Here is a 25,165-nt window from a genome sequence, read left to right on the forward strand (position 1 = left end):
GAAGAACACGTCTAGAGTGAATGCAATTGAAATCACAACAAACGACCGACTATGGAGGTTTTTCCGTTCCCATAATAGCTCGCACTGAGAAGATGGCACAAAAAGGTTTAGAGCTACCACAGTATCTCCTTCTAACATCTATGTTGTCTAATATATATATATATACATACATATATGTATACTCCTCTCATATATCTAGCTAGATGATGCACCAATGGAGACTGCAAAGTGTAACCCATTTTTAACTCCATCAAAGTTGTCAATTCCCACCTTCTGACTAACATAGTACCCAATGTCAAAATTAGCCCAACGGTTAAAATACTTTAATCCAAACCCATACGACACCGCTGGGTTTGCATCATTCCAAAAGAAATTCTTTTGTGTAGGGATACAGTTTCCCACTATACCAGTGGCGTACAATCTCAATGGGTTCAGTTCCACCAACAACTCGCTATTTTCGGCATTCAACTTAGGCAAGTACAAGAATTGAGGGATCTTGGTGTATAATGTTGCTTGCAATTTGTAAAATTGTAATCCACCTTGTTGTTCAATACTGTTTTTCTTGAACCCGGCAAACGAATTATACCCACCAAGATAGAACTTGTCCAATGGATGTATGGGGAATTTGGAATTGAGAGTGAAAATCCCACCAAGCTCTCCTTGAAACTTTGTTGTGATGTAATTGTTGAATATCGATTTATACAAATCAAATCCAACTTTCAGTTTGATAAATTCACCTCGGCTTGATGCGTTACTTTGTTCTTGCACTGACGACAATTCAGATTCAGTTTGTATTCTACCACCATTGATTGGGAAGTTCTTTGTTGCATGATTCAAATATCCAATACTTTCGTATTTGAATTTATTCAAAACACTCAATTTCAAGAAATCTCCACCAAAGAATTTCAAGTCGTCATGGGCCCCATCATCAATGTCAAACAAGTTTCTCTTGAGTAATTGGAACCCGGTGAAAATATCAAATTCACGCTGTGTTTTGTAAAGGAGACCGATTTTACCACCCAATTGATTCTGTTTGAAGAAATTTTGCCAACCAAGATTGTCTCTAGTATTGTGACCCACGTCAAATACAAACTTGAATCTTGGATCTTTCAAGCCGGAAATGAATTTCAAGTTTGTTAACAAGTAGTCATATGGTTTATAAGGATTGTAGTCGACGCCAACAGCAACCAACTCGGCATTTTCATTAAAATTATTGTCAATATGATTTACTTTTAAATTGATATACTCCTCGGAATTGAAGTTGAAGAAGGATTGATTAGTGTTTAAGTTGACATTAGAAACATCAAAGATGACTTTGGCGGGGATAGACAATTCCCTGTTGAATCGAGTAATGTTTGCTGGAACGTTTGAATAATAGTCGGGCTCCAATACAACTCCCACATCCTTAAAGACTCCAGTGTCCTTTAGATGCTGCGATGATTGACCGATTCGTGAAGTCAATTCGGATAACGTATAATCGCCAGTAGTTAACAATGGCGATAACAACTTGTTGAAGAATTGGTAGCTGAAATCCTCACCGCCATTGACTTCAACTCTGGTTAAGTACACCGGCTGTAATTGGGATTCTTGTAAGACATCTTGTTCTATGAGTTTTGTTTTGAGATTAGGATTGCTATCCACTTGTAACAGCGTCATCGTCAGGGGCAGTAGCGAGAGGGAAGACAATTGGTTTGCTCAACTACTTACGGTGGTTGGTGGTGCTCTAGGTGTTTTGTGGTGTGTGAGAGCTTTCCTTTTTTTTTTTTTTTTTATTTTTTTTTTTTTCGTTGTTTCCGATATTGCGCAATGTTCGCTCATTGGGCGGTTAACGTTACAGGAAGACATAACGCAGTTGTTAGTGTTTATGAATATCACTGTATAAAAGTTCTATAAACATAGTCAGAATCGCCCTTTTTACAAATGCTCTACAGTTGCCCCGTCATAAGCCAAGTCGAGTAGTTTCCAATCACAGTGAATGCCCTCTTTGCTGAAAATGTCAATGACATCTTTAGCAATTTCTTCAAATCCCTCAGTTGCTAAACACAAAATAGTAGGACCAGCTCCACTGAGACATATGCCACACAATCCTGAATGCTTGGCAGGAACAACTTCCTCTAATACTTGGTCCAACCCGGGTATCAAAACTGTCCTATACGGTTGGTGAATTTTGTCCTTCATTGATTGGTAAATCAATTTATGATTTGGTGGATCTTGAGTCAATGCTGTTGTCAAGATGGCTATTCTTTGTAGGTTGTAAACAATGTCTGGTCTAGTGTATGATTGCGGAAGAACGGCACGAGACTTGTCTGTGCTGACTTCGAAATTGGGCACAATACAGACACACTTGATTTTCTTATTCCAATTGTATTGCAAGTATTCTCCAATGTTTTGAGGTGGTGGCTGTGATACAATTGCGTCAGGTGAAGTTTGCAGCGTGGGCAAGATATAGTCTAGAGGCACCGTAGTTTGTTCAGTCTCGACTGCATTTAGTTCATTCAAATATGATCCAATAAATCCTCCCAACATGGCAGCAGCAATGTTGTCAGGGTGCCTTTCAATCATTAAACAATAGTCCAACATTCTAATCTTGTCAAATTTAAAATCCCCAATGATATTTCCCAAATAAACGCCTCCAACAATGGCACTAGCACTGGAGCCAAGACCTCGTCCCAAAGGTATAGGATTAGCTACATGAATGTGGGTTCCGAGTGGGAACTTGTCCACCCCATTACATCGAAGTAGAAACAACGCAGTTTGAGTAATCAAGTTTTTGTTTGATTGCAACGGCACTTTTTCCGCCAAGTTACCTTCGTATGTGATGATGGCATTATGTGGATCAGATGAAGTGTCGACTGAAGGGTCAATCGTCACCTTAATAGTGAGGTACAACTGTAAACCAATACCAAGTACATCAAATCCTGGTCCTATGTTTGCAGAAGATGCCGGAACTTTGATTTGAAATGAGCTAGCTGTCATGAGAGCGACCCAAGCAGTGAATGATTAATTGTCTATTGTGTTTGGTGAAAAATTTCTAAAGTAAAGGAAAAAAGAAAAAAGAAAAAAGAAAAAAGAAAAAAGAAAAAAGAAAAAAAATAGGAAGGAAAATTGAACAATCGGTTAATGATGATTCCGGTTCCGGCAAACAATTACGGTGAGTCAGCCGCTTGAGTAGTAAACCATCTGCAACATTTTATTACATCAGACAGATTAGATTCTATAAATAATTAAAGTATAATGATTCATATGCAGCAGCTTAAATCACACAGGTGTCCCTCTTTTCCCATACAATTTCGGCTGGGTGTTGTGGCAAAGTAACCATCGAGGTATAATCAACATCTGGCACTTTACCTTTAACCAACTTCCATTTGAGGTTGTAGACAAAAGTGGTCAAGATAGTGCCCAATTGAACATAAGCAAATTGTTCCCCAATACATCTATGTCTTCCACCACCAAATGGCAAATACGAAGAGCTAACACCTTTGGACACTTTTCCAAATCCATAGTCAACTTCACCTGCATCATTTGCAATGTTTGCATCGTCCCATCTGTGTGGATCGAAATCTGATGCGTCTTTGTAAAATCTTTCACTTATATGAGCATACCCTGGTGAGACTAAAAGATGGTGGCCCTTGGGGACAACATATTTTGTATTTGGAACAACCAATGGAGAAACAACTTTTCTGAATATGGAGTGTAATGGCATGTGTAATCTCAATGTCTCCTTGATGGTATTGTTGACTAAAGGCATTTGCTGCAAGTCTTCATACGACAAGTCATCCAAGTTACCACCTTTACCCGACAATGCATGAAGAACTTCTTGGTACAACTCATCCTGTAATTCAGGATGTTCAGCTAAATGCAACAAGAACCAAGCAGATGTAGTGGCACTGGTATGTTGTCCTCCCATCAAGACACCAATCAATAAATTGGCAATTTCTTGGTCCGTCATTTTAACACCATCTTTATAGGTTGAGTTGACCAACAATGAATCGATTAAATCACGATTCTCATCAATATCACCAGTCTCTCTTCTTTTAACAATTTCGGTCATATAAGTTTGGGAAATCTTTTGCTGAGCAGCATCTCTTTTCCAGTAATGAGGTAATGGTAAATGTGGGAACACAAAGTTGATCGGAGTGAATCCTTTATCCAAGTCGGCATACAATTGAGCAAATGAAGCATCAAATCTTTTTCTCATTGCTTCACCTAGTAATGACCTAGATGCAGTAAAGATGGTGATTTCCGGTTGTGTTTGCAAAACATCAACAACACCACTCTTTTGCTGCTTCATGTTGAACACTTTTGAGTTTTTGAAATAATTTAAAATTTCACCTCTAATCAATGGCACATATCTTCTAAATGAATCAGTAGTCAAAGCAGTCTTGGCAAACTTCTTTTGCTCCATCAACCTCGAGTTTGGACAATCATAAATTACACCCTTCCCAAACACTGGAGTAGTCAAATGTTGATACGCGTCCTCGGCAGACACATCAGATAATTTTGCATTAAACACAAACTCATGGCCCTTGGGACCCAAATATACAGTCATTACCCTGCCCAACATCACAAATGAAAACAAATCGCCGTATTTTGCACGACATTGTTCAAAAAATCCATACGGATCTTGTCCATAACTAGCGGCTGAACCCATCCATGGAATCCAATAGAATACCAATGGAACACGATCTTTTCTAAGGGAATAAAGTAATTGCCAGATTATGTTGTATGCAAATGGAATAAACACAAGTAGACCAAATTGCTGGAATGTGCTGAGTGTCATGAAGTAGTTGTACCCATTAAGAGCCAAGTCAATCAAAGCCATACTGTAAGGAGATCTGTTGTAATTTGAACGAGTGGTGATTGAGGAAGTAGTCCAGTTACTTTTTATAGTTGAAAATAAAGGACCCTATGGCACTGGTTGGTGGTGTGTTGGAAGACTATACGATGGGTTTATGTAAGAAATTATGCACTCTATCGTATGATGTTGCCAAGTTTAAAAAAAAACCAAAACAAAACCAAAAAAAAAAAAAAAATTACATTGGTATAGGTTGTTGATGAGGCTAAGCTCGTTAATCTTTTACTCTCTCACTTTGCGTTTTTGTTTTTTTCTCCTCCTCTTCTAATCACGTGTTGATGTCGTATAATAACACTCCAAACGCGTTTTTTTTTATTTTTTTTTTTTTCAATACACTTCTCTATACGACGTAATAGAAAGAGATGGATTGACACAATTTAACTCACGAATATATTGAACTAAAGCAAAATTACTATAACCGAAAACAGTGTAAAACTATCTGAAAGTACCGAAACTTGAAACTGTCGTAATAAACAGACCGAAATGTAAATTGTCAACAAATGTTAAGCTTAAAGTAACATAACAACAGCAGCGACTAACGCACCTCCCATCGATAACTTCACAGACGTTCCGTCACCAACAAGTGGTGAAAATTGAGGAGGACTGGATTCAGATGATGTTGATTCTGCCAAAACGGTCTGTTGAGTAGCTGAAGTGACTTGCGTTGAAGCCGATGGAGCAACACCATTTCCTTGACCTGGACCGATTGGAGGTGCAGTGGATTCTGTTTCTGATACGCCAACAGCACTAGATCCTGATTCTGCTCCTGGTGATGATCCACTACCTAATCCGTTACCTGGTCCGTTACCTTGTCCACTTCCGGCTTCTGTTCCTGATCCTGATCCACTTCCAGCTCCTGTTCCAGTTCCTGTTCCACTTCCAGCGCCTGGTCCTGACCCACTTCCAGCTTCTGTTCCTGATCCACTTCCAGCTCCACCAATAGTGGTGGAACTAGTTGGCGAAGTTGTTAATGGACAATAAGTGGTGTAGACTGTAGTACCTTCTGTAATGACTGTCAATCCAGTAGTTTCAGTGATGGTAGAACAGCCACCTTTTGAGCAAGTAGTAACCGTGATAACAGTGATAGATCCCGATCCATTTCCATGGCCTGCCGCGTTACCGCTTCCTGTTCCGCTTCCAGAGCCAGACCCGTTACCATTTCCAGCTCCATTGCCATTACCATTTCCAGCTCCATTGCCTTTGCCGCTAGTTGGTGTCGAAGTCGTCGTTGTTGTTGTCAATGGACAGTATGTAGTGTAGACAGTAGTGCCCTCAGTGATGACGGTTAACCCGGTAGTTTCAGTTATGGTTGAACAAATGTCATGCGAACAGGAAGTAACCGTTATAACAGTAGTAGAGCCAATCGTCGATGTTTCAACCACTCCACTACCGGATGGAACAGAGGAAGTAGGTGGATAAGACGAAGCTGAGTTTGATGCTGGAACAGAAGAGCTTGGTGGTCCAGAAGAACTTGGTGGAACAGAAGAACTTGCTGGTCCAGAAGAACTTGCTGGTCCAGAAGAACTTGCTGGTCCAGAAGAACTTGCTGGTCCAGAAGAACTTGGTGGAACAGAAGAACTTGGTGGAACAGAAGAACTTGGTGGAACAGAAGAACTTGCTGGTCCAGAAGAACTTGCTGGTCCAGAAGAACTTGGTGGAACAGAAGAACTTGGTGGAACAGAAGAACTTGGTGGAATAGAAGAACTAGATGGTGGAATAGAAGAACTTGGTGATTCCGATGAGCTTGGGGGTGCAGAACTAGAAGGTGGCTCAGATGAAGAAGGTGGTTCAGAACTTGATGGAGGTTCTGATGAAGAAGGTGGTTCTGATGAAGATGGTGGTTCTGATGAAGATGGTGGTTCTGATGAAGAAGGTGGCTCTGATGAAGATGGTGTTGAGGAGCTGGATGATGGAGGACAGTCACAATCCCAGCAGAATTGTTTGATACCGTGGAAGTCATCCGAGCAACCTTGCAAAAGGGTAACCAAGGAATTCCCACTTCTCTTATCAAACTCTACCATATCACTGACATCATTGTCTTGATCATCTCTTTTCCGAAATGTCTGTTGCTGACTAAACAAAGTGTTTGGATCGTAAGGTTGAACAGTACCTGATATTTGGCTAACTACGTAGTAGCTTGCAAGGGGTTGACCAAATACAGCATTTATAGCTGCACTCCCTGGTCCCCCTTGTTTAAACTTGTACCAAAGTTGAAAATCGTCGGGCAAGCAACACTTACCATTCTTGATTTGAGGCTTGCAGCTAAATTTGGAAGACCATTGGAAGGGGTTAGTGGCTTGGTTGGAGGTCAATTTACTGCTGTAAATGGTGGCATCACTAAGACCTGTACCAGTGACATAAATTTGATCAACGTTTTGAGCAAAGTTGGTAAACAATTGATTGTACTCCTCAGCTTGATAATTACCAACAAGGCTATAACTATTATCACTATTCTTGACAGCGTCTGAAATAACAAAAGCAGCATTCACTGTGAGCTTAGTAGTTTTTGGCAAGGGGATGTTATCACAATACAAGTTTTTGATCTCACATAATGGTGGTGGGTTCGGATGGCTGCAATCTGTAAATGAATTTGGAAAAAAGGTCAGCGACGCATATATCGGAGACACAAGCAAGACAAACAACTGAAGATTCAATAACCTCATGTTGAATTGTTGCAAGTTGGCTGTATGGAGAGCATGACTGGATATGGTACCAAAACGGTGCGATTGCTAAACCCTTTTATAGCGTTCATTGCACTATATCTCATTCTATCTCGATTCTCCAAAATATCTCAGCTTGAGTAATAAACTTCACCTAAATTTCACCTAAATTTCACCTAAATTTCACCTATGTGCAAAGTTTTATGGCGGTGAAACGGAGTAGTGCATATTGTTCGTGAGGAGTCTCTGCAAGTGCAAATACCAAAAGCAAATAGCAAGAACCACGAAAGTTCGTTTTGCTTCGAAGGAGACTCATTAAAATCATCAACAATCCTGTCTTGAGCTCTCCCTGATTGGGATCAATTAAATCCAAAAGCAGCCAATTTCAAAACACGGCATCCCTGACAAACGTTTTCGAGGCAGCTTCTCGTTAGCCCCAGTTGGCTGCAGTTACCACCGGCGTAATATCATGTTGTAAGCATATGAGCTAGATGAAATTGGCTTTTGGCTTCTATCCTCAACGTAAATTAAACCCTTTTCAATTTTGTTTTTTTTTTTTTTTTCTTTGTCTGATCTAAGTTTTCGGCTGATCATCCCAAGTTTTTAAAACGTTCGCACTGTCGCTTAAATTTTCTTTTTAAGAAAAAAAGGGATGTGGCTATTACGGTTGAAAGGGTTCAGTTAGTGCTTGCTTCTGATACCTCTGTAGAGACCCTATTCTCGTTTTCTCTTTTGCCAATTTTTATTCTCACATACTTTATAACATCAAGTGTAGTGACTCAAGTGCATCTCAATTTCACATGAAATTGATGCAAAATGGTGTAAAAACGTATTTTTAAAACGATCGACAGATATAAAAAACATTACAAGAAACAAGGTAGTTAGGGGACGAAGGGCGGACTCTAGCCTGGTGAAGATTGTCGTGGAGGCTTATGACGAGATACGACCCAAACCTCAAAATTTCAAGTTTTAATACGCAAACGAATTTAAGTTTGTTTTTTTTTTCTTTTTTTAACTTTGTTACCGAAATCTAATCTAAACTAATTGTATTAATGTTCAAATTGGAGCCGTTTACTGGGAAGAGCCTTATGTAAGTGTGGACATTATCGTCGTCTTCTAAACTGTGTCGCCGCAGGTATAAATTCCGTCGCCTGTACTAAGAGAAGTAAGAAACATAGCAAGGTTGAATAGTTTGTTTTTGCAAGTTAGCTTGAATGTTTGAATCTAGGTCTATATTACGGGCTGATCAAAAAATTAGTTCTCCACGTATTCGGTGGCTGTATAAGTTGCTCCAATAATAAAAAGATCGTCAATCCTACATAGAATATTCGATTTTGTGTCAGATCGTCGTTAGCCTGATACGGGGCTTTTTGTATCGTAATTGCAAAAACCCTTTTTGTTACCACATTGATACGTAACGTAAAGCCACTCGCGATCAAGGGAGAGGAATTGAGCGCTGTGTTGTATTCAAATATTGCTCAACACTTGTACACGTCTATTGCATGTACTTGATCAGCTCCATTTGCATTTCGCTTCGGAAATGAAGGGTCTTTTGGATATTTTTTCTTGGTTGCCAATCGCAAACTTGTTCAGAAAAGGCGTCAATTTTTCTTGACCCAGTATACGGTTGCACTCAGGCGTAGAAACAAAGCCCCAAAGTGTAATCCTTATCTCTTTGTCTTGCTTGTTTTGTGTTGTCAATACAGGGCGTGACTCACGATAAACGTTTCAGTTGAAAAGGGATACGAGAGACATCAATTAAGAGGGCAAAGAGAAAGAGACTCCGGGGTCACCGAGAAAGGACGGTCAATGGTACTTAATGTAGCAATTATAGGAGCAAACTTTTTGCGGATTGCTTTTTGTTCGCCACAAGGACGTCGCCATTGTTTGTGTAAAACACTTTGTCCTTGGATGTTGAACTCGAACAAGTGTGTTCAAATCAATCAGCTTTCCAATACAAATTGAAGGCATGAGGAGGCGCCACAACCGCTATTCTCATAACGCGAGACTGGCAAATATGCAATTGTGAGTGAGATATCTAGAACATGACTATAGGTTTGAAAACGTGCAATTTTATTACTCAAAAGCGGGTTGACTTCCGAAATATCTATTACGCAACAATATTCGCCTTGTTTTGTGGAACAAATCCTATCCCTTTATGTGATAACACGCTTATAAACTTTCACACCTCCTTTGATAAGTTATTTTTTTCGAATACACCCTTTTGCTTAGCTGGTAAATAATTGTGTTTTCTGACAAATGTGACTTGCTAATGAACGCTGCATACACTATTGTGCTATTTGAGGAAGGCAAAGCAAAAGGATTATTTGAACATATATCAGCCTGGTATATAATGTAATTGTCAACATTTGATATTCATTTTCTGAATGTAACGACATCCGATATTTTGTACTGAATACATATGATTACGCGTAAAACGAGACTTGACATACACAGTCCCCCCCTTGTCCGCATTTTATCAAGAAAGATTTGAAATCGTAGCAATCACTATTTTTCTGCTTGTTTTTGTTGTGAGTGGAAGTTAAGCTAGTGCGTTGATCTAAAGCTGTTTGAGTGTGTATTCAAAGCTGGTAACAAATAATTCCATTAGTACTAATGGCCTGAGTCAAAACACGATGTATTTCAAAGGTGATCACCAAAACACTGACTTGGTACAATGTTACAGTTGGAATAACATCACTGACTTGGTGCAATGTTTAGTCGGAATAATATTCATCAAACTTTGATTTGAAGTCTCTTGCATTTTAACTCCCATGAGACTTTACTTTTGAGGTAACAAGACGAAAACGGGCCGCTGAATTGTGTACTGATCGAGTGATTACAGCCTGTTCCGTCACCTTTGAGGTCAAGAGAGTAGGCTGTCTCGATCAATATACGTTTACGCGGACTCTAGAATCGGCTCAGTTTACAGTAATTTATGATTTGCCGATTGACAACGCCTCTGTCTGAAGATTCGTAAAAGATTATACAATTACTCAACAAGACATCTTCTTGAATCCTATGATCCCCAACAGACTAACATCAAAACAAAAAACTAAAGTCGGCCACTGCACTTGGCAGTTGGCTCGAGAGCTACTAACTAGTCTATCACGTATACATTTCATTAAGTCCCCCCTCAAACGGCTCACAATATTTATTACTGAATCACTTTTTGATCGTCAGATTATTAGGTGCCGAGATACTTGTGGGTACCCGCTTGCAACACAAACCTGGGGCTTTCTTCGCTTCTTGAATCAGTGGCTTTTTTTGACCCAATTAAACTGGGGAGTTATTTTTTCCGAGGAGTGACTAAAAAGGAAGCACGTTTGGGGGGGGGGAGGGGGAGAGGGGAAGGGGTGGTTAAAACCAGCGCACCTTTTGGTTATGCTAAGGTAATAAAGGTGGTCATAAGCAAGCCACGTTTGTATTCAAAAGCGAGTTCTTGGTGTTGTTGAGCCACGACGATGTTATCAACTTCGGTCTTGGTCTATTTCCTCACTACCAAAAGCGAGTTGTAGTGTGGAAATGTGAATACAAATCCAAACTTTATCCCAATTTCTCAATGTGGTCCTAAAACATTTGTTAACTAACAATCAATTTAAATTGCTATTCTAATTTGTTTAGGTTTTGCTTTGGTTTTTTTACAGACGAAAAATTTAATTGATCACTTATTAAAGAGGATTATATAAAACTATATAAATGGTTCTTCTACGATACCCATATTGTTAAACTGCGGCCCTGACCCAAATCATCAATTGCCAAATTCCAATCATCATTGGAATCCATAACAACAAAATCGCCATCTTCATCCTTGTACCGTAATTTACTCACCAAAGTATCCTTCGAGATTAATTCGCTAGTGGCTATTATCGCCGATATCTTTTGATATAATTCATTGAATCGAGTTTGATTGGAAACAATTAGTGGCTGGGGGAGTTCTAATTTATTGTAGATTAGTTTCACTTTGATGTCGAAAAGGGGCAAGTTGGGCGCCGATGTGGATGAAGGTGTTGTTGATGCTGAAGTGTGGGCGTTTGAATTTGATCCGGTAGATGAGATGCGCGACAATTCACCAGACTTGACACGAGAATTTGGCTGCATCATGCTGTATGTTGACGAAGAGGAGTAATGACGTTGTTGTCCTGAGTAAAACTGTTGCGGTGAATCGGCACTCGTGTTATTTGATCCATTGTAGTCGTAAATTGATGAATCGTTGGTATTGACTGACGATTGCGAATCTCGTAGCTTCTTGCTAAGATGGTAATTCATTTCATTGGTCTTCAAATTGCGTAGACATTGTTCCCACTGGTTCCTAGTTTCTTCAGTTCGATATCGCAACTTGAATGATCCACTTTCCTTTTTCCCAGACCAGGAAATAACCAAGGTATATCCATGGTTTGATGAGGCGCTGATGTTGTATATCTCCAGGATATACACCCTACCTTTCAACTCCAATGGACTTGAATCGTTGGTTCCACTGTTGATCGATTCGAGTAAATTAGCCGTAGACGAGCTCAACCCAGCACCAGATGCTTTCCTCAACCCCAACTTAAACTTCTTTTCATGTTTCTCCTTATCCTTGTCCTGCTCAATGAAGAAAAAGATAATCTTTTCAAACAAGTATGCTACATATTCTTTTTCAGTATCAGCATCTCGTACGCCAACAATTCCATGATACAACAACTCTCCTTGATCTTTCAAATTGAATCCCCGCCAGTTCTTGACTCTTTCCACCAATTTGCGTAGATATTCCACATTTTCAGCTCTTCTTTGCGCCTCATTAACTCGATTGGCAACCTCCTTCATTGCCTCTTGTGCGGCTAGAAGCTCATTATGCGAAGCAAATGCAGCATCCAGTAGATCCTCTGTGGAGTTGAATGTTTCTTGTGATGCTTTTATCAACTCTTTCAAAAGCAATGGGTATTTACATAGTCTTTGGATTGGTTTGAGGATATATGATTGTAGTTCAAATCCAGGATCTAGCAAATTGGACGATTTTCTCAAATTTGCCGCCTCTTTATTGATCAACTCTATCGCAGTTAGTTGTCCAACCGTCCAAGGTTCGTACGTCTTAAATGGGCCCAAGCTTGCATGAATAAATACCGAGCCTATTCTTTGGTATCTTTCTGGCACATTTATATTGCATTCAAGTCCATTCAAGAACCTCCTTTGAAAATCGACAATTTCGTTCAAGTTGGGAAACAATGTGTGAATCTGTTCCGATGAAAGTAATTCCGCTTCAGCTAGCTGGTTTCTATACCTCACCATCAACTCCAAGTCCAGAACATACTTCCTTTCCGTTTCTATAATTTCACGAAACACTTTTGATCGTTCATTGGTGATTTGCACGTCAACACTGATACTTAGCTCCTCCTCAAACGAATCAAGAAGCTTATTAACCACACTGATAATCTTTAGCAAGTCTTGGGTGTTGTCAGAAAACACATTCGATATGGTAAATAGGTCATCATCTTCAAATTTCAAATTCATCTTCATGGCAATGATAAACTCGTAGACTGATTTTTTGCAAACTCGTTGATCATCAGAACTCACCACTGCAAGTTTATGATCGGGGGAGATTTGATTGTACATGAGACATAATGGAGCTCCTTGTTGAAACAATTGCCACAATTGAGTTGCAGAATCAACACTTATATTGAGTGGTAGTACCCCAGCAGTAAAAGTTAAAAGACTGTCGGTGACACTACTACTGCTACCTTGTGAGCCACTAGTTCTATTTGTATTGTTTGTAGTCAATGTTCCACTGTCGTGTGAGCTAACGGAGGACATAGACAATCTACTCATTGACTCTGTGTTCTTTTCTTGAGCCAAAGATAACGATTGTTGTTCACATAGTTTTTCCGCTTTGGCAAAAGCTACATCCAAAAATGGCGCCATACCATCAATCCTCTGTAACCGATACTTCAATGCTTCACTTTTGTAGTATAAATGATCTTTTGGTGAGCTTTGTTTATTGAAGTTGGCCATATTTAGGGGACCTGCCGAATTGATACGGGATACTGATGGAGATGAATTAGAACTGAAAGATCTGTTTGATTGCAGGGAATAAGTACGGGCGACCTCACTGCGTTTGTCCAGCTTTGACATTATTGAAAAAGTGATTTCGCCTCGGTTTTGTTTGTTGAGTTGATATGAAGGTAATTGAATAAGTTGGTGGGTTCCTGTATGGTGAGCAATGTCTGCAAGGTAGAGTAGTGTGAAGTGGAAAACTATACTATAAGCTCAAATTGCAGTACAGTTTGTTGTCGATTGTTGTGGTGGTGGATTCAGTTGATGTTGTTTTTGTTGTGGTTCCGTAGAATTGATGGTTTGTTTTTGTTATTAATATTTTTTTTTTCTTTTTCTCTTTGTCTATCTCTCTCTCTTTTTCTATAACTGTAGTATTTCTTTTTTTTCTTTTTTTTTGTCTGGCGTGTTGTGTCTGTCTGAGATTGAAATCTGTGTCTGTTCCTGTTTTTATTTTTTTTTTTTATCTCTTTCATCGTCTAAATTCAGTATGCAACACTGTGGAATGCTTTTCCAAGTATATATGTCTAGGCACTACTCTGCTAACCATTTACACATACAACTGAAGCCATCTGGTGAAATTCGTGTCAGAATAATTGTCATATAACCCTTGTCATGATGTAGATTATGCGTCAAAGCTGACGTATAACCAACGCTGCTACCAACTTCATTAGAGCATTACGCACACAATCGTTAAGGAGTGATAATACAGTCGTCAACTTCTTAGGATGGAGGCATTTACGACAGATCGCAACTATCTCGAATATCTGATACCAACTGTGGTTCGAGAGTCCCACATTGAAAAATCTAGCTGAAAAGTGGTTTACACTCACTTTATTGGCAACTTCCCCAACTTAGAGGAGCTGCAATACCTTGGTACAACATCTGGAGAGCAGCTCATGAATCTAGTTAAATCTGAGACATCTTCATCAGATGCCTTAAACAACTAATGCTCAGTCACTTTTAGATTTGTAATCCTCTGCCACTTGCATCCTGTATATAAATATAACTTCACCAACTGACAAAAAGATATTCAAAAAAACCAAGGATTTCTAATCAATTACACACTTCGATTGCTTTTAGTCTCCACCATCACCACCATTCGTCCTCGTCCAAATAAAAAGAAAAATGCTTCAAACAGCAGAAGGTACGCAGTTGCTGCAACTACGCACATCTCACTTCCATACTAACTCATCCGTAGATGATCAGTTGAAGGACATGTGTCCTATCTGCAAAACTGACAAATACTTATCACCAAACATGAAATTCTTAATAAACCCTGAATGTTACCACAAAATATGCGAGTCTTGTGTAGATAGGATATTCTCACTTGGTCCAGCACCTTGTCCCTACCCCAAATGTGGTAAAATTCTTCGAAAGAATAAATTCAAGGAACAAATTTTTGAAAACTTGGTGATTGAGAAGGAGATTGATATAAGGCGGAAAGTTGGGGCTATATACAACAAGACTGAAGAAGATTTCTCCGAATTGAAAGAGTATAACCAGTACTTGGAAAACATTGAGGATATCGTGTTCAAACTAAACAATGGCATTGATGTTGAACAAACGGAACGCGAGCTAGACCAATACGAACGAGACCATCGAATAGAGATTATTGAAAAGAATATGCGAGAGTCGCAAAAGAACGCTGATTTGATGAAGTATCAAGATGCAATGGAGCGATTGAAACAGGAGAAACTCAAGATTCAAAAACGAATGGAATTGGAGGATTTGGAGTTTACTAAATTACAACAACAAGATTTACTAGATCGAATGGCAAACAGTTCAATGAGTAGTGAGGAGTTGATCAAGCAACAGCAAAACCAATTGACGAAGCGGAATTCACAACGTAAACGGCAATTGCAACATATCAACTCTCAACTCGAGCAACAGTTTAACCAAAGTAATCCGTTGGCTAGGGGTGAATCCAAACAGGATGACGAGACTAATAATATTCCATTTACCCCCTTTCAAGGTGATAGAGAAGTACACAAGAAGTACCATTTGTTGCGGGTACCGCAAACCATTGACGAAATCATGGATATTGAAAACAGCTCAAAGGATAGTTACCATGATCCGTACATATTTGGATTGGCAAAGAATAAGGAGTACCTTGGTGCTGGATGGAGAGTTTCGAATGTGTTTGAACGAGCTTTAGATGAGGCGTTTATGGGGTTGGGTTGTAACATTGAGATTGAAAAATCAGTACTGGTATAGAAAGAGTTCATTTTTGTATGTATTTATAACATTTTAAAAATCTATAAATTTCACTTCCGGATGATAATACGTAGGACAAGACCAGTAGCTCCTCTTTACATTATCCCACACACTCCCATCCTCCGCATCGCCATCATCATCATCACTCCCACTCCCACTCCCACTCCCACTCCCACTCTCTCGCTTGCTCTTTCTTTTAAACAATGATTTTGGAACATCAACATCCACAAATTTGCACTCCAATCCATAATTTGCCAAATCCAATTCAACCAATTTCCTATACACTTGGTAAATCACTTGTCGATCAGCTCCCAACCCATTGAAAAACGAAAAAACACCATGTGGTTTCAATAACCCTACCACCATATCAAACAAGTCCAACATGTCGGAATAGTGTTCTGAGAAAGTATCGTAATAGATCCCATTGAAGAAAACGCCTTGGTTGAGTAATTTTGGAAGTTCATCCTGCCACCTCCCTGCAAGAATCTTGACATTGGGCTTGGCGAACCATCCATCCGTCTCCAATTTCGCAAGCACGTCAGGGTGTGCTTCACATATATAATGCATGGTGGGGGTTTTTTCCTGGATCATGGTGTCAATTATCCCCATTCCAAACCCAATGTTTAGTATGTTGACTTCCGAATCAAGCTCGTCTTGTTCAATATATGCACCTTTGAAGAGTGTGTTTGCTCCAAGTTGCATAATATCTGTCTCCCACGACATCATCACCCCGTCTTTCCTGTCCTTTGTGACTAATGCATCGTCTACGTATTCGAGTTTGGTGTTGAGGTATGATTGTTGGTTTTGCGAAGGTGCATTTGGCTCATCATCGGGTAACGTGTTGTTAATAGAGGTATTGTGTGGTGGGTTAGCTTCGGCAACCGGCACAGCTGGAGCAGCACCTTCTTCGTCCTTTGAAGCAGCATCGTCCTTGTCCTCGGTCTCAGCAGTTTTCACCACAAATGCTTCATGGTCCAAATCCTCAGTGTCACTAATCACTTCCATGTCATACTCACTCACCTTCCTCAACAATAATTCCGCCCTAACTCCAGCATCAACTATCTGCTGATAAACTGGTAAATTATCCAACCCCCTCGCAATCAAAATACAACCAGGCGTATTGTTATTAATGTCAGTGAAACTCCACCCAGCTCCATACTCAAATAAAATTTCAACCATTCGACAAACAATACCAACTTCGTCCTGTGTCACGTCCTTGGGCACATGTGTGCATATCAAATGCAAAGGAGTCGTAGTTGTCGTGGGCTCCTCCTGTTCGATGCCATTGGTGTAATTGTATGCTTCTTCAACTGTGTAAGTAGCCGGTATTCCGTTTTTTAAATAGTACTTGAGATTGTCTATGTACGTGCCTGTTATTGGGCGTTGTGGGAATTTACAAAGATCATGTAGGTCAGACATTGTTTGACGAATCGGAGGGGATGATCGTTGTATCGACTTGGACAAGACTTTAAAATTTTCAGACGAGGCATCTCTCTCTGTATAGCGCTACCTTTGCACGTGACAGATTACACATCTTTAAACAAAGCTATACACTAAAGGGCAATATCCGATGAGTGACAGCAGAATATAAGATAAATTAAACAATATTGAAGCTGTTGCTTTCTATTCTATCCAATAATAGGTTTTGTTTGAATCATGAACCTCATTACAAGTCGGAGTTTCCATTCTTCACTGATTTTGAAATTCAAAGTGAGAATGAAGGAGCCCTCTCCAAACTATAGAGGAATAATGTTCGCGAGCTAATGTGTTGACTTCCATAAATGCATATTGGATTCTAGCACTTCACGCTGAATTTGTAATCAGAGCACTTCTGCAACATGTGCGTATCTGCTTGGTAATTTTTCCGTAAACACAAAAACAGACGAGCTAGCCTGTCCATCTCTCTTCAAGAAGAAAACGGAGCCATGCACCAACTCTAAAGCCGGTTCAGTAATCGAAGCAGTAATTTCTGACAACCAGCGCTATCAAATATCAACTTCTTACCACCAGTCTTTTTTCTTTTTGTGCAATTTGTCTGTGCATGACAATTTAGTTTGCAATCGTATGATCTTTTTTTCTTTTTGCCTTCTCTTGCATTTGTGTTAGTGTACACAAAACTGAAATTGGAACACCGATGACAAAAGATTGGATTAGGTCTTGCAAGCTTGTGACGTTCTTTACATTTGCTCTTTTCTGAGGGAAGTTGGGAGATGGGAAAGATGAGTATACGTTATAGATAGACCAAATGAAAGCTTGGTGTAATTTGTACAGTTATTCTAGGTCATGGCCCTTGCATTATGCACCCTGGAACGGACTTAACAAAAGACGTTGAGTGAAGAAAAACGTTGTGGCTATGCTTTACCCCAATTTTGCTGCAGAGACGCTTAAAATCTGTCAATCACTTTATAAGAGTTTTGATGCAGTTGATGTAACCAAAAAGAGATCTCGTAATTACGTACAATTTGAGAAGGTCCAACTAAAGAGAACAAGACTATAGCGAAGAAGTGCACACCATATTTAAATCCGGTTTATCTGTTGTTTTGAATTATGGATATATCTTGCCACAAGTTAGTTATCCGAGAAGACACTATATGTGATACCATAATGCAATAATGAAAGACGTCTATTGTTTGTTTCTATAGTTTAACTTTTCGGGATTTGACACCGAAGGAAAAAAAAAGAAAACAAAATTTGTTTCTCTTTTAGATGATACAGTGGGATGATTACTTCAGACCTATCACAAACTCTGGATTCTTTTCTCTTCTCTTCCCCACAATATTGTGTTTCCGTGTCCACAGGGTAACGTCGCACGACCGCACACAAGTTGGCATACTCGATATAGTATTGAATACAATTCAAGTCAACCTCCATGTGCAAGTTGGTTGAAAAGGTGGTTATAACATATTCCAATCTCTCAAAAACATTCACCTCACACAATCAAACAAGCATTCTCTTGTCCATTCATGACCCCAAAAAGAACTTTGTGGGTCTTCCACCAGTTTCTTCTCATCTGCTTTTGCCGACTAGGCGAGTACTTTGTTTCTCTTTTCTCTTTACTGCTGTATTTCTTTTTTTTTTTTCTTTTTTGCTTTGGCTCCTAGTGGTGTTGCCGGTCAGGTGTTGGTGAAGTAATTTTTGCTTGGCTTCTGTTTTTTTTTTGATTTTGTACTGTTGTTGACAGCTCTGTAGTACAGGACTCGGAGTATGCTAAAAATAAAGGAAAAAGAAACAAAAGTTAGAATTTCTTCTTTTTCTATTGTTGCCGGTTTTGTGTCAAACGTTCTGTCTTTTCTCTTTGTTCTTGTGTCACACAGAAAAAAAAAACAAAATTGCAAGGGTTCACATACACATCATATAGACAGAGATTCAATAGAGAAGGATCGGATATAATTTTTGTATTTTCTTTTTTTTCTTCCAGGCTATGGTGTTTCTTTGCAGCTATTTACTTTATACCTTGGCATGCGTCAATGTATATAATTCCTACAAACTTCCTGTTTATATAATATCCCACCACGTTAAATATTTTCTCCATCGTCATTTCTCACTTCACCAGCCATTGGTGGATATTATATCAGCTTCTCATAATCAAGGGTTTTCTTTTTGTTGAAATTGATCAATCATCAGGAGCTTTCATCAGACTAGAACATATTCCTCAAAAAGTGAAAAAGAAACTACTACATCTGCCACAAAAAGTTTTAAAGAAGCAAGGGGTTTATAAATTCAAATCAAACCATCTCATAACCGTACCAAACTAACACTTTTTTTTCTTTCATTTCCTTGTGTCAACCTCCACACACAGTTTAGAAAACTAATGCCATTTAGAGAATTTCAATACAGTTTATATTTGGAACCTACAATGTATGATAATGAGCAACACCAGCATACAATAGACAAGCAACAAAAACAGCACCATTTTCAACTGCAAAATCTACAGCACAATAGCTCTCGAGAAAACGCATACCAATCCTCTTCTCAACAACAACAGCCCAATTCAGATCCTCAGTCACAACAACATTACCGACACACAAGCATAACTAGATCAAATCAAAACCAAGATGATATCCAAAGCATTGGATCAAACAGTACCGAGCCACATTACAGTCCTAGCTCTATGCAGCTACACAACAAAGAACAGGCTGACCAAGTTAATCTTCAACGGCAACAACAAGAGCAGCAGCAACTACAACATCAGTATCTTGGAAGGTTGGAAGAGACACTGTGCTTTGCATGCACCAGTAGTACGGAGAATTTGATAAAGATGGAGGAGAACAATATTGGCAACGCTACCAATTTCCAAGAAGAGTTTGATTTTACACTTAATCAATCGTTTCCTCAGTACTTGAACGGAAGGGCAAAAGCGTTGAGCTTACCGTCATCAACATCAATTCACAATGAGTATCAGCAAAACGGCTTTCATTTCAGGGAATTACCTAGTAACACACAATACTTGGGGAACGAACTAACACCATTTCCCACGTCGGCTGACAATGCGACAATGGTTAACAATTATAATCAATTAGATAATGAGTTACCTACCCATGGAAACGACGTCAATGGGAGCCAATTCCAACAACTGAGCTTTTTAGAGAATGAGTCACTGATTGGAAGACCAGCTAATATGGTTGACAATGTTGTCCATCAAGCATCACTGACACAGAATCATCATCAGCAACAACAACAGCAACAACAACAGCAACAACAACAGCAGCAGCAGCAGCAGGGGCAGCGTTCTCAACAGACACCACACTCACAAGCCATCTCACAACAGAGTCTTTTGGGCTCTCCTCTTACTGTTCAAAACTCAACTATTGGTGCTTCCAGTCCAATGAATGGCAATTTAATGAAGAGTATTGATGCAGCAATGACAAGCATCAACACTTCAATCAACCGTGGCGAGGAGCCTAGCAATGCCAGCTTGGATGAAGAGTCAAACACAAGTTTCCAAACCCACACGCCTACACCCCCACCTGCAAGCTTCAACATTGCATCGTCGTCAGCTTCATCAGCGTCAACACTATCATCGATGCAAGCAAATGGGATTGCAACAATGACGAAATCAAGGTTACAAAACTTTGGACCTGTGTCCAAATCACCATTGTTGTCACCATTAAACAAAGAAGTGAGACAGTTTACAACAACACCATCAGCGCAGCCACCTTCATCAAGAGCATCCTCAATCAATAAACAAAGAAAACTAGCGTTATCCAATGTGAAATCGGAAATGGATACAACGTCTACATCCACTTTCGCTTCATTTAGTTCTTCACAAGTGCCACCATCTTCAGCAGCAATGGTATCAGCTACAAGTTCAGGACTGTTACCAACCCCATTCATTTCCACACCCGTGTCATCTACAAGTTCAAAATTTACAACTACAACAGCACGACTCTTGAAGAAAAAACAAACTGGTCGGCCAAGAATCAAATCAGCTCATAATGTGATTGAACAACGGTACCGGAACAAGATCAACAACAAATTCAATGCATTACAAGAGTCGGTGCCCACGTTGAAAGTATTGTTGTTGCGCAAGTTGCAAGAAAAACAACGTTTACGACTCCAACGCCAAACCGAAGAAGAAAGAGGTGGTGGTACTCCCACTAGTGATGCTATCACCTGCACTGGTTTATCCATTCCTCCTGCTGCTGAAGACAGTTTATCCGATAACGAAGACTTGACCAACTTCGACGGACTTGACATGCAAATTGTTGATGATCGTGAGATTGAAAGCATAGATTTGGAAGGATTGGAGCCGGCTCGTAAATTGAACAAGGGTACCATATTGGCCAAGTCGATTGAGTATATCAAGTTTTTGGAATCAAAGAATGAGAAGTTGCAACTTGTTCATGACGCGTTGGTGAATAAAGCTAGATTGATGGGGTTGAATTTGGATGAACAGGGTGATACCAACATGAGTTGATGTCGCAAAAGGGGTGGAGAGGATTGTTTGATCTTATATAGATTTGTTATTTTGGATTTAGTAATTAGAGTTGTATCAATTGTAAAAAGGTTCCTTATCAGCAAAAGTGTTTTGATGTAGAATGGAGATCTCCTAATCTGCGAAACACGATCCCAATTGATTTTGCAACACTCTTGCACATAGAGTCAATACATGAGTATTTGTGTCTATGATTGATCAGTTTGCAGTATTGCAGTAGCCAACACTCAACTCGCGATCCCCCTCTTCCTCCCCCTCCCCCTCCCCCGATTCAATTGGCAAAGGGTAATACTGTGTCAATTCGAAGCGCAAAAACAAAAAAAAAAAAAAAAATTCATCGAGACTTCCCCATCGGTAACGGCAAATATCCTCCCAACAAACATTCACATGCCAGATGACCCAAACTTTACTCACATAGACGAATCAAGAGAATCAGATGAAGAGTCTCCCAATTTGCGACTCTACGGCTACGCAATCCTCATTTCAACATACCTACTATTCATCATCACCATAAATTCATTTTTCCACCTTTGGCAATTCATCATATCACCAATCATAGGAACTCCGCTACATGGACAATTAACTACCATATTTGAAGTCATTGATGATCTTGTTGTTAAAGTATGGTGTATCTACGTGGTGTGTTGGTGGTGGGCTTTTGTCTCTTGGACTGGATTGAAATTGTTTCGTCATTCAAAGGGGATACAAAATTGAGAAACAAAAAAAACCAAGAAGAAAAAAGAAAAAAAAGCAAGTAGGGTGGAGAAGCTACGGGACTAATGTGGTGTCTCAGCTCGAAAATCTATTGGACCTTTTCACCCTGGGGATCTATCCTCCTCAACTGTGCAATCGACTTTGATCTTTGTTGACGTATCTTCGTGCTGTTTCGTGGAGCTATTATTGGTGACGTCGTGACTGGTTGGGTTGAGCATTTCATATCTGACTGATGCCAACAACTATGTATTTTGCTTTCATATGTAGAGTATATCAACGCAGATCATTCTCCCATATCTTGCTTTCTTGAAAATTTTACTTCAAATTGTTGCAAATTTGTAGTGAAATTTACGTAAATAAATTACCAAAAAAAAAAAAAAAAAAAAAAAAAAAAAAATAGTGAAACCCAAGTTGACTAATCAATACGAGTCCATAGCCTTCACCATTTAAAGCACATCACCAAACTACTGCTTCACCACCTCTTCTCATTTCCCAATCTTACAATATGCTCTCCTGATGATTAATTTACGCAATTTGATTTGTCTGCAACTATATGCAGGTCTTCATCAAATCTGAGTCAAATTAATTTTTCAGTCCTATATTCTGCACATCACCATACACAAGACACAGCAACTGAACGCTTGTCTTTGCAAATATACACATTATTTTTCATCATCCTTGTACTCTTCTCAAGCCATGTTTCAAAGACTCCTAGCGTCATCGTCAACAACCAGTCTTCCACGAGCGGTCACACGTCAGCTACGTCATCATTCCGCGGTCTTTCGGAGTTGCAGCAACACAATCACTACTCGATTACTCCACAGCACCCCACGCCGCTTAGCTAACCTAACAGAGGAACAACTCGAGATACTAAATCAAGAAAGGCCTAAGGACAATGTGGATGTTTGTATAGTAGGCGCCGGTCCAGCGGGGTTGGCAACAGCAATCAAGTTGAAGCAATTGGACAATGAACAAGGCAATGGCGACAAACGTGTGGTTGTGTTGGAGAAAGCCGCTGATTTTGGTAGTCACATAGTTAGTGGAGCCGTTATTGAACCAAAAGCATTACGCGAGTTGTTTCCTGATTCGGAGGAGGATATCCCGGTACCGGCAGATTTGGTTACGAAAGTTACTGAAGATCATATGAAGTATTTGACTGAGAAATCTAGTTGGTCGTTGCCTGAACCTCCGCAATTGGCCAACAAGGGAAAGAATTACATTACCAGTTTGAACAATTTAGTGAAGTATCTAAGTGAACAAGCTGAGGAATTGGGGGTGGAATTGTACCCCGGTATTTCAGTTAGTGATGTTGTTTACAATGAGGCAACGGATTCGGTGATTGGAGTTGCCACAAAAGATATGGGGGTTGATAAAAATGGCGCGCCAAAGGATACATTTGAAAAGGGAATGGAGTTCAATGCCAGAATCACCGTTTTTGCTGAGGGATGCCATGGATCATTGACTAAACAATTGATTAAAAAATTTGATTTACGCAAGAATGCCAATGTTCAGACATATGGGCTAGGAATTAAAGAAGTATGGGAAGTTAAACCGGAAAATTTCAAACCCGGATACGTGGGCCATTCATTGGGTTACCCATTGACTAAAGAATCAGCTGCATATGGGGGTGGTTTTATTTATCATTTTGGTGACGGATTAGTTGCAGTGGGGTTAGTCATTGGATTGGACTATGCCAACCCATACATTTCACCCTATCAAGAGTTTCAAAAAATGAAGACACATCCATACTACGCCGATGTTTTACGTGGAGGTAAATGTATTTCATACGCCGCTAGAGCTTTAAACGAAGGTGGATATCAAAGCATCCCACAATTGTATTTCCCTGGTGGAGTATTGGTTGGATGTGGGGCTGGGTTCTTGAATGTGCCCAAGATTAAAGGAACCCATACCGCCATCAAGTCGGGGATCGTTGCCGCCGAAGCAATATTCAACCGTATAAAGGAGTTGGAATTGGATGATGAAGAAGAGTTTGAACATCAAATTACCAATGATGCAATTGCCTTGTCTGAATATGAGTCCAATTTCAAACAGTCCTGGGCATATCAGGAATTATACCAAGTGAGAAATGTGAGACCTAGTTTCAATTCGCCATTGGGTGTAATTGGTGGATTAGCCCATTCTGGATTATCAACAATGGTAACACAAGGTCACGAGCCGTGGACGTTGCAATTCCATCACTCTGATGCCGAAGCCACCAAACTTGCATCCAACTACAAGCCCATCACATACTCCAAACCCGACAACGAATTGACATTTGACTTGCTTACGTCAGTGTCGAGAACCGGCACTTATCATGATGAAGATGAACCATGTCATTTGCGAGTACCCAATCAGGATTTAGACAAACATGCCAAGTTGAGTTGGCCAAAATACAAGGGCATTGAGCAACGGTTCTGTCCTGCTGGAGTTTACGAGTACTTGCCACGTGAAGGAAACGACAGCGAGCAAGGTTTGGATGTTGAGTTTAAGATTAACTCACAGAATTGCATTCATTGTAAAACTTGTGATATCAAAGTTCCCTCACAAGATATTAATTGGACTGTGCCTGAAGGCGGGGATGGACCAAAGTACTACATGACTTGATCAAACTGAATAATCATCTGTAGAGAAGTTGAATCTACGTGGACTTGATATAAGAGAATAAAACAAATGTAGTAATAAAGAGTCGTTATACGTGATATATACTTGTATGTATACACATATATATATATATATATATATTTCTTTTTCAATTTG

At 39.7% G+C, this 25,165-nt stretch overlaps 9 protein-coding genes across 9 annotated transcripts; 3 read left to right on the forward strand and 6 right to left on the reverse strand. All coding sequences in view use genetic code 12, as the record gives it.

Moving 5' to 3' along the window:
* Positions 1–195: 195 nt before the first annotated feature.
* On the reverse strand, positions 196–1,656 carry SAM51 (Sam51p; the record flags this gene model as incomplete). Its single annotated transcript, XM_051752455.1, has 1 exon — positions 196–1,656. The coding sequence occupies one exon, from the start codon at positions 1,654–1,656 to the stop codon at positions 196–198; it is 1,461 nt and encodes a 486-aa protein (XP_051608510.1).
* Positions 1,657–1,914: 258 nt separating this feature from the next.
* On the reverse strand, positions 1,915–2,976 carry THR1 (homoserine kinase; the record flags this gene model as incomplete). The annotated part of the gene is made up of 1 exon (XM_051752456.1): positions 1,915–2,976. The coding sequence occupies one exon, from the start codon at positions 2,974–2,976 to the stop codon at positions 1,915–1,917; it is 1,062 nt and encodes a 353-aa protein (XP_051608511.1).
* A 277-nt stretch (positions 2,977–3,253) lies between these two features.
* On the reverse strand, positions 3,254–4,822 carry ERG11 (sterol 14-demethylase; the record flags this gene model as incomplete). The annotated part of the gene is made up of 1 exon (XM_051752457.1): positions 3,254–4,822. The coding sequence occupies one exon, from the start codon at positions 4,820–4,822 to the stop codon at positions 3,254–3,256; it is 1,569 nt and encodes a 522-aa protein (XP_051608512.1).
* Positions 4,823–5,364: 542 nt separating this feature from the next.
* On the reverse strand, positions 5,365–7,518 carry KGF57_003077 (uncharacterized protein; the record flags this gene model as incomplete). The annotated part of the gene is made up of 1 exon (XM_051752458.1): positions 5,365–7,518. One exon carries the CDS (start codon positions 7,516–7,518, stop codon positions 5,365–5,367), a length of 2,154 nt encoding a protein of 717 aa, XP_051608513.1.
* Positions 7,519–11,223: 3,705 nt separating this feature from the next.
* CDC24 (Rho family guanine nucleotide exchange factor) lies at positions 11,224–13,623 on the reverse strand (the record flags this gene model as incomplete). Its single annotated transcript, XM_051752460.1, has 1 exon — positions 11,224–13,623. One exon carries the CDS (start codon positions 13,621–13,623, stop codon positions 11,224–11,226), a length of 2,400 nt encoding a protein of 799 aa, XP_051608514.1.
* A 1,179-nt stretch (positions 13,624–14,802) lies between these two features.
* Positions 14,803–15,759, forward strand: TFB3 (TFIIH/NER complex subunit; the record flags this gene model as incomplete). Its single annotated transcript, XM_051752461.1, has 1 exon — positions 14,803–15,759. One exon carries the CDS (start codon positions 14,803–14,805, stop codon positions 15,757–15,759), a length of 957 nt encoding a protein of 318 aa, XP_051608515.1.
* A 33-nt stretch (positions 15,760–15,792) lies between these two features.
* RMT2 (protein-arginine N5-methyltransferase) lies at positions 15,793–17,178 on the reverse strand (the record flags this gene model as incomplete). The annotated part of the gene is made up of 1 exon (XM_051752462.1): positions 15,793–17,178. The coding sequence occupies one exon, from the start codon at positions 17,176–17,178 to the stop codon at positions 15,793–15,795; it is 1,386 nt and encodes a 461-aa protein (XP_051608516.1).
* Positions 17,179–19,570: 2,392 nt separating this feature from the next.
* Positions 19,571–21,676, forward strand: HMS1 (Hms1p; the record flags this gene model as incomplete). The annotated part of the gene is made up of 1 exon (XM_051752463.1): positions 19,571–21,676. The coding sequence occupies one exon, from the start codon at positions 19,571–19,573 to the stop codon at positions 21,674–21,676; it is 2,106 nt and encodes a 701-aa protein (XP_051608517.1).
* Positions 21,677–22,081: 405 nt separating this feature from the next.
* On the forward strand, positions 22,082–25,012 carry KGF57_003082 (putative electron-transferring-flavoprotein dehydrogenase; the record flags this gene model as incomplete). Its single annotated transcript, XM_051752464.1, has 2 exons — positions 22,082–22,315; positions 23,300–25,012. 2 exons carry the CDS (start codon positions 22,082–22,084, stop codon positions 25,010–25,012), a joined length of 1,947 nt encoding a protein of 648 aa, XP_051608518.1.
* Between the last annotated feature and the right edge of the window lie 153 nt (positions 25,013–25,165).

The sequence above is a fragment of the Candida theae genome (assembly GCF_024610275.1).
Source record: "Candida theae strain CBS 12239 chromosome Unknown scaffold2, whole genome shotgun sequence".
In the NCBI taxonomy this organism is placed as follows: Eukaryota; Fungi; Ascomycota; class Pichiomycetes; order Serinales; family Debaryomycetaceae; genus Lodderomyces; species Lodderomyces theae.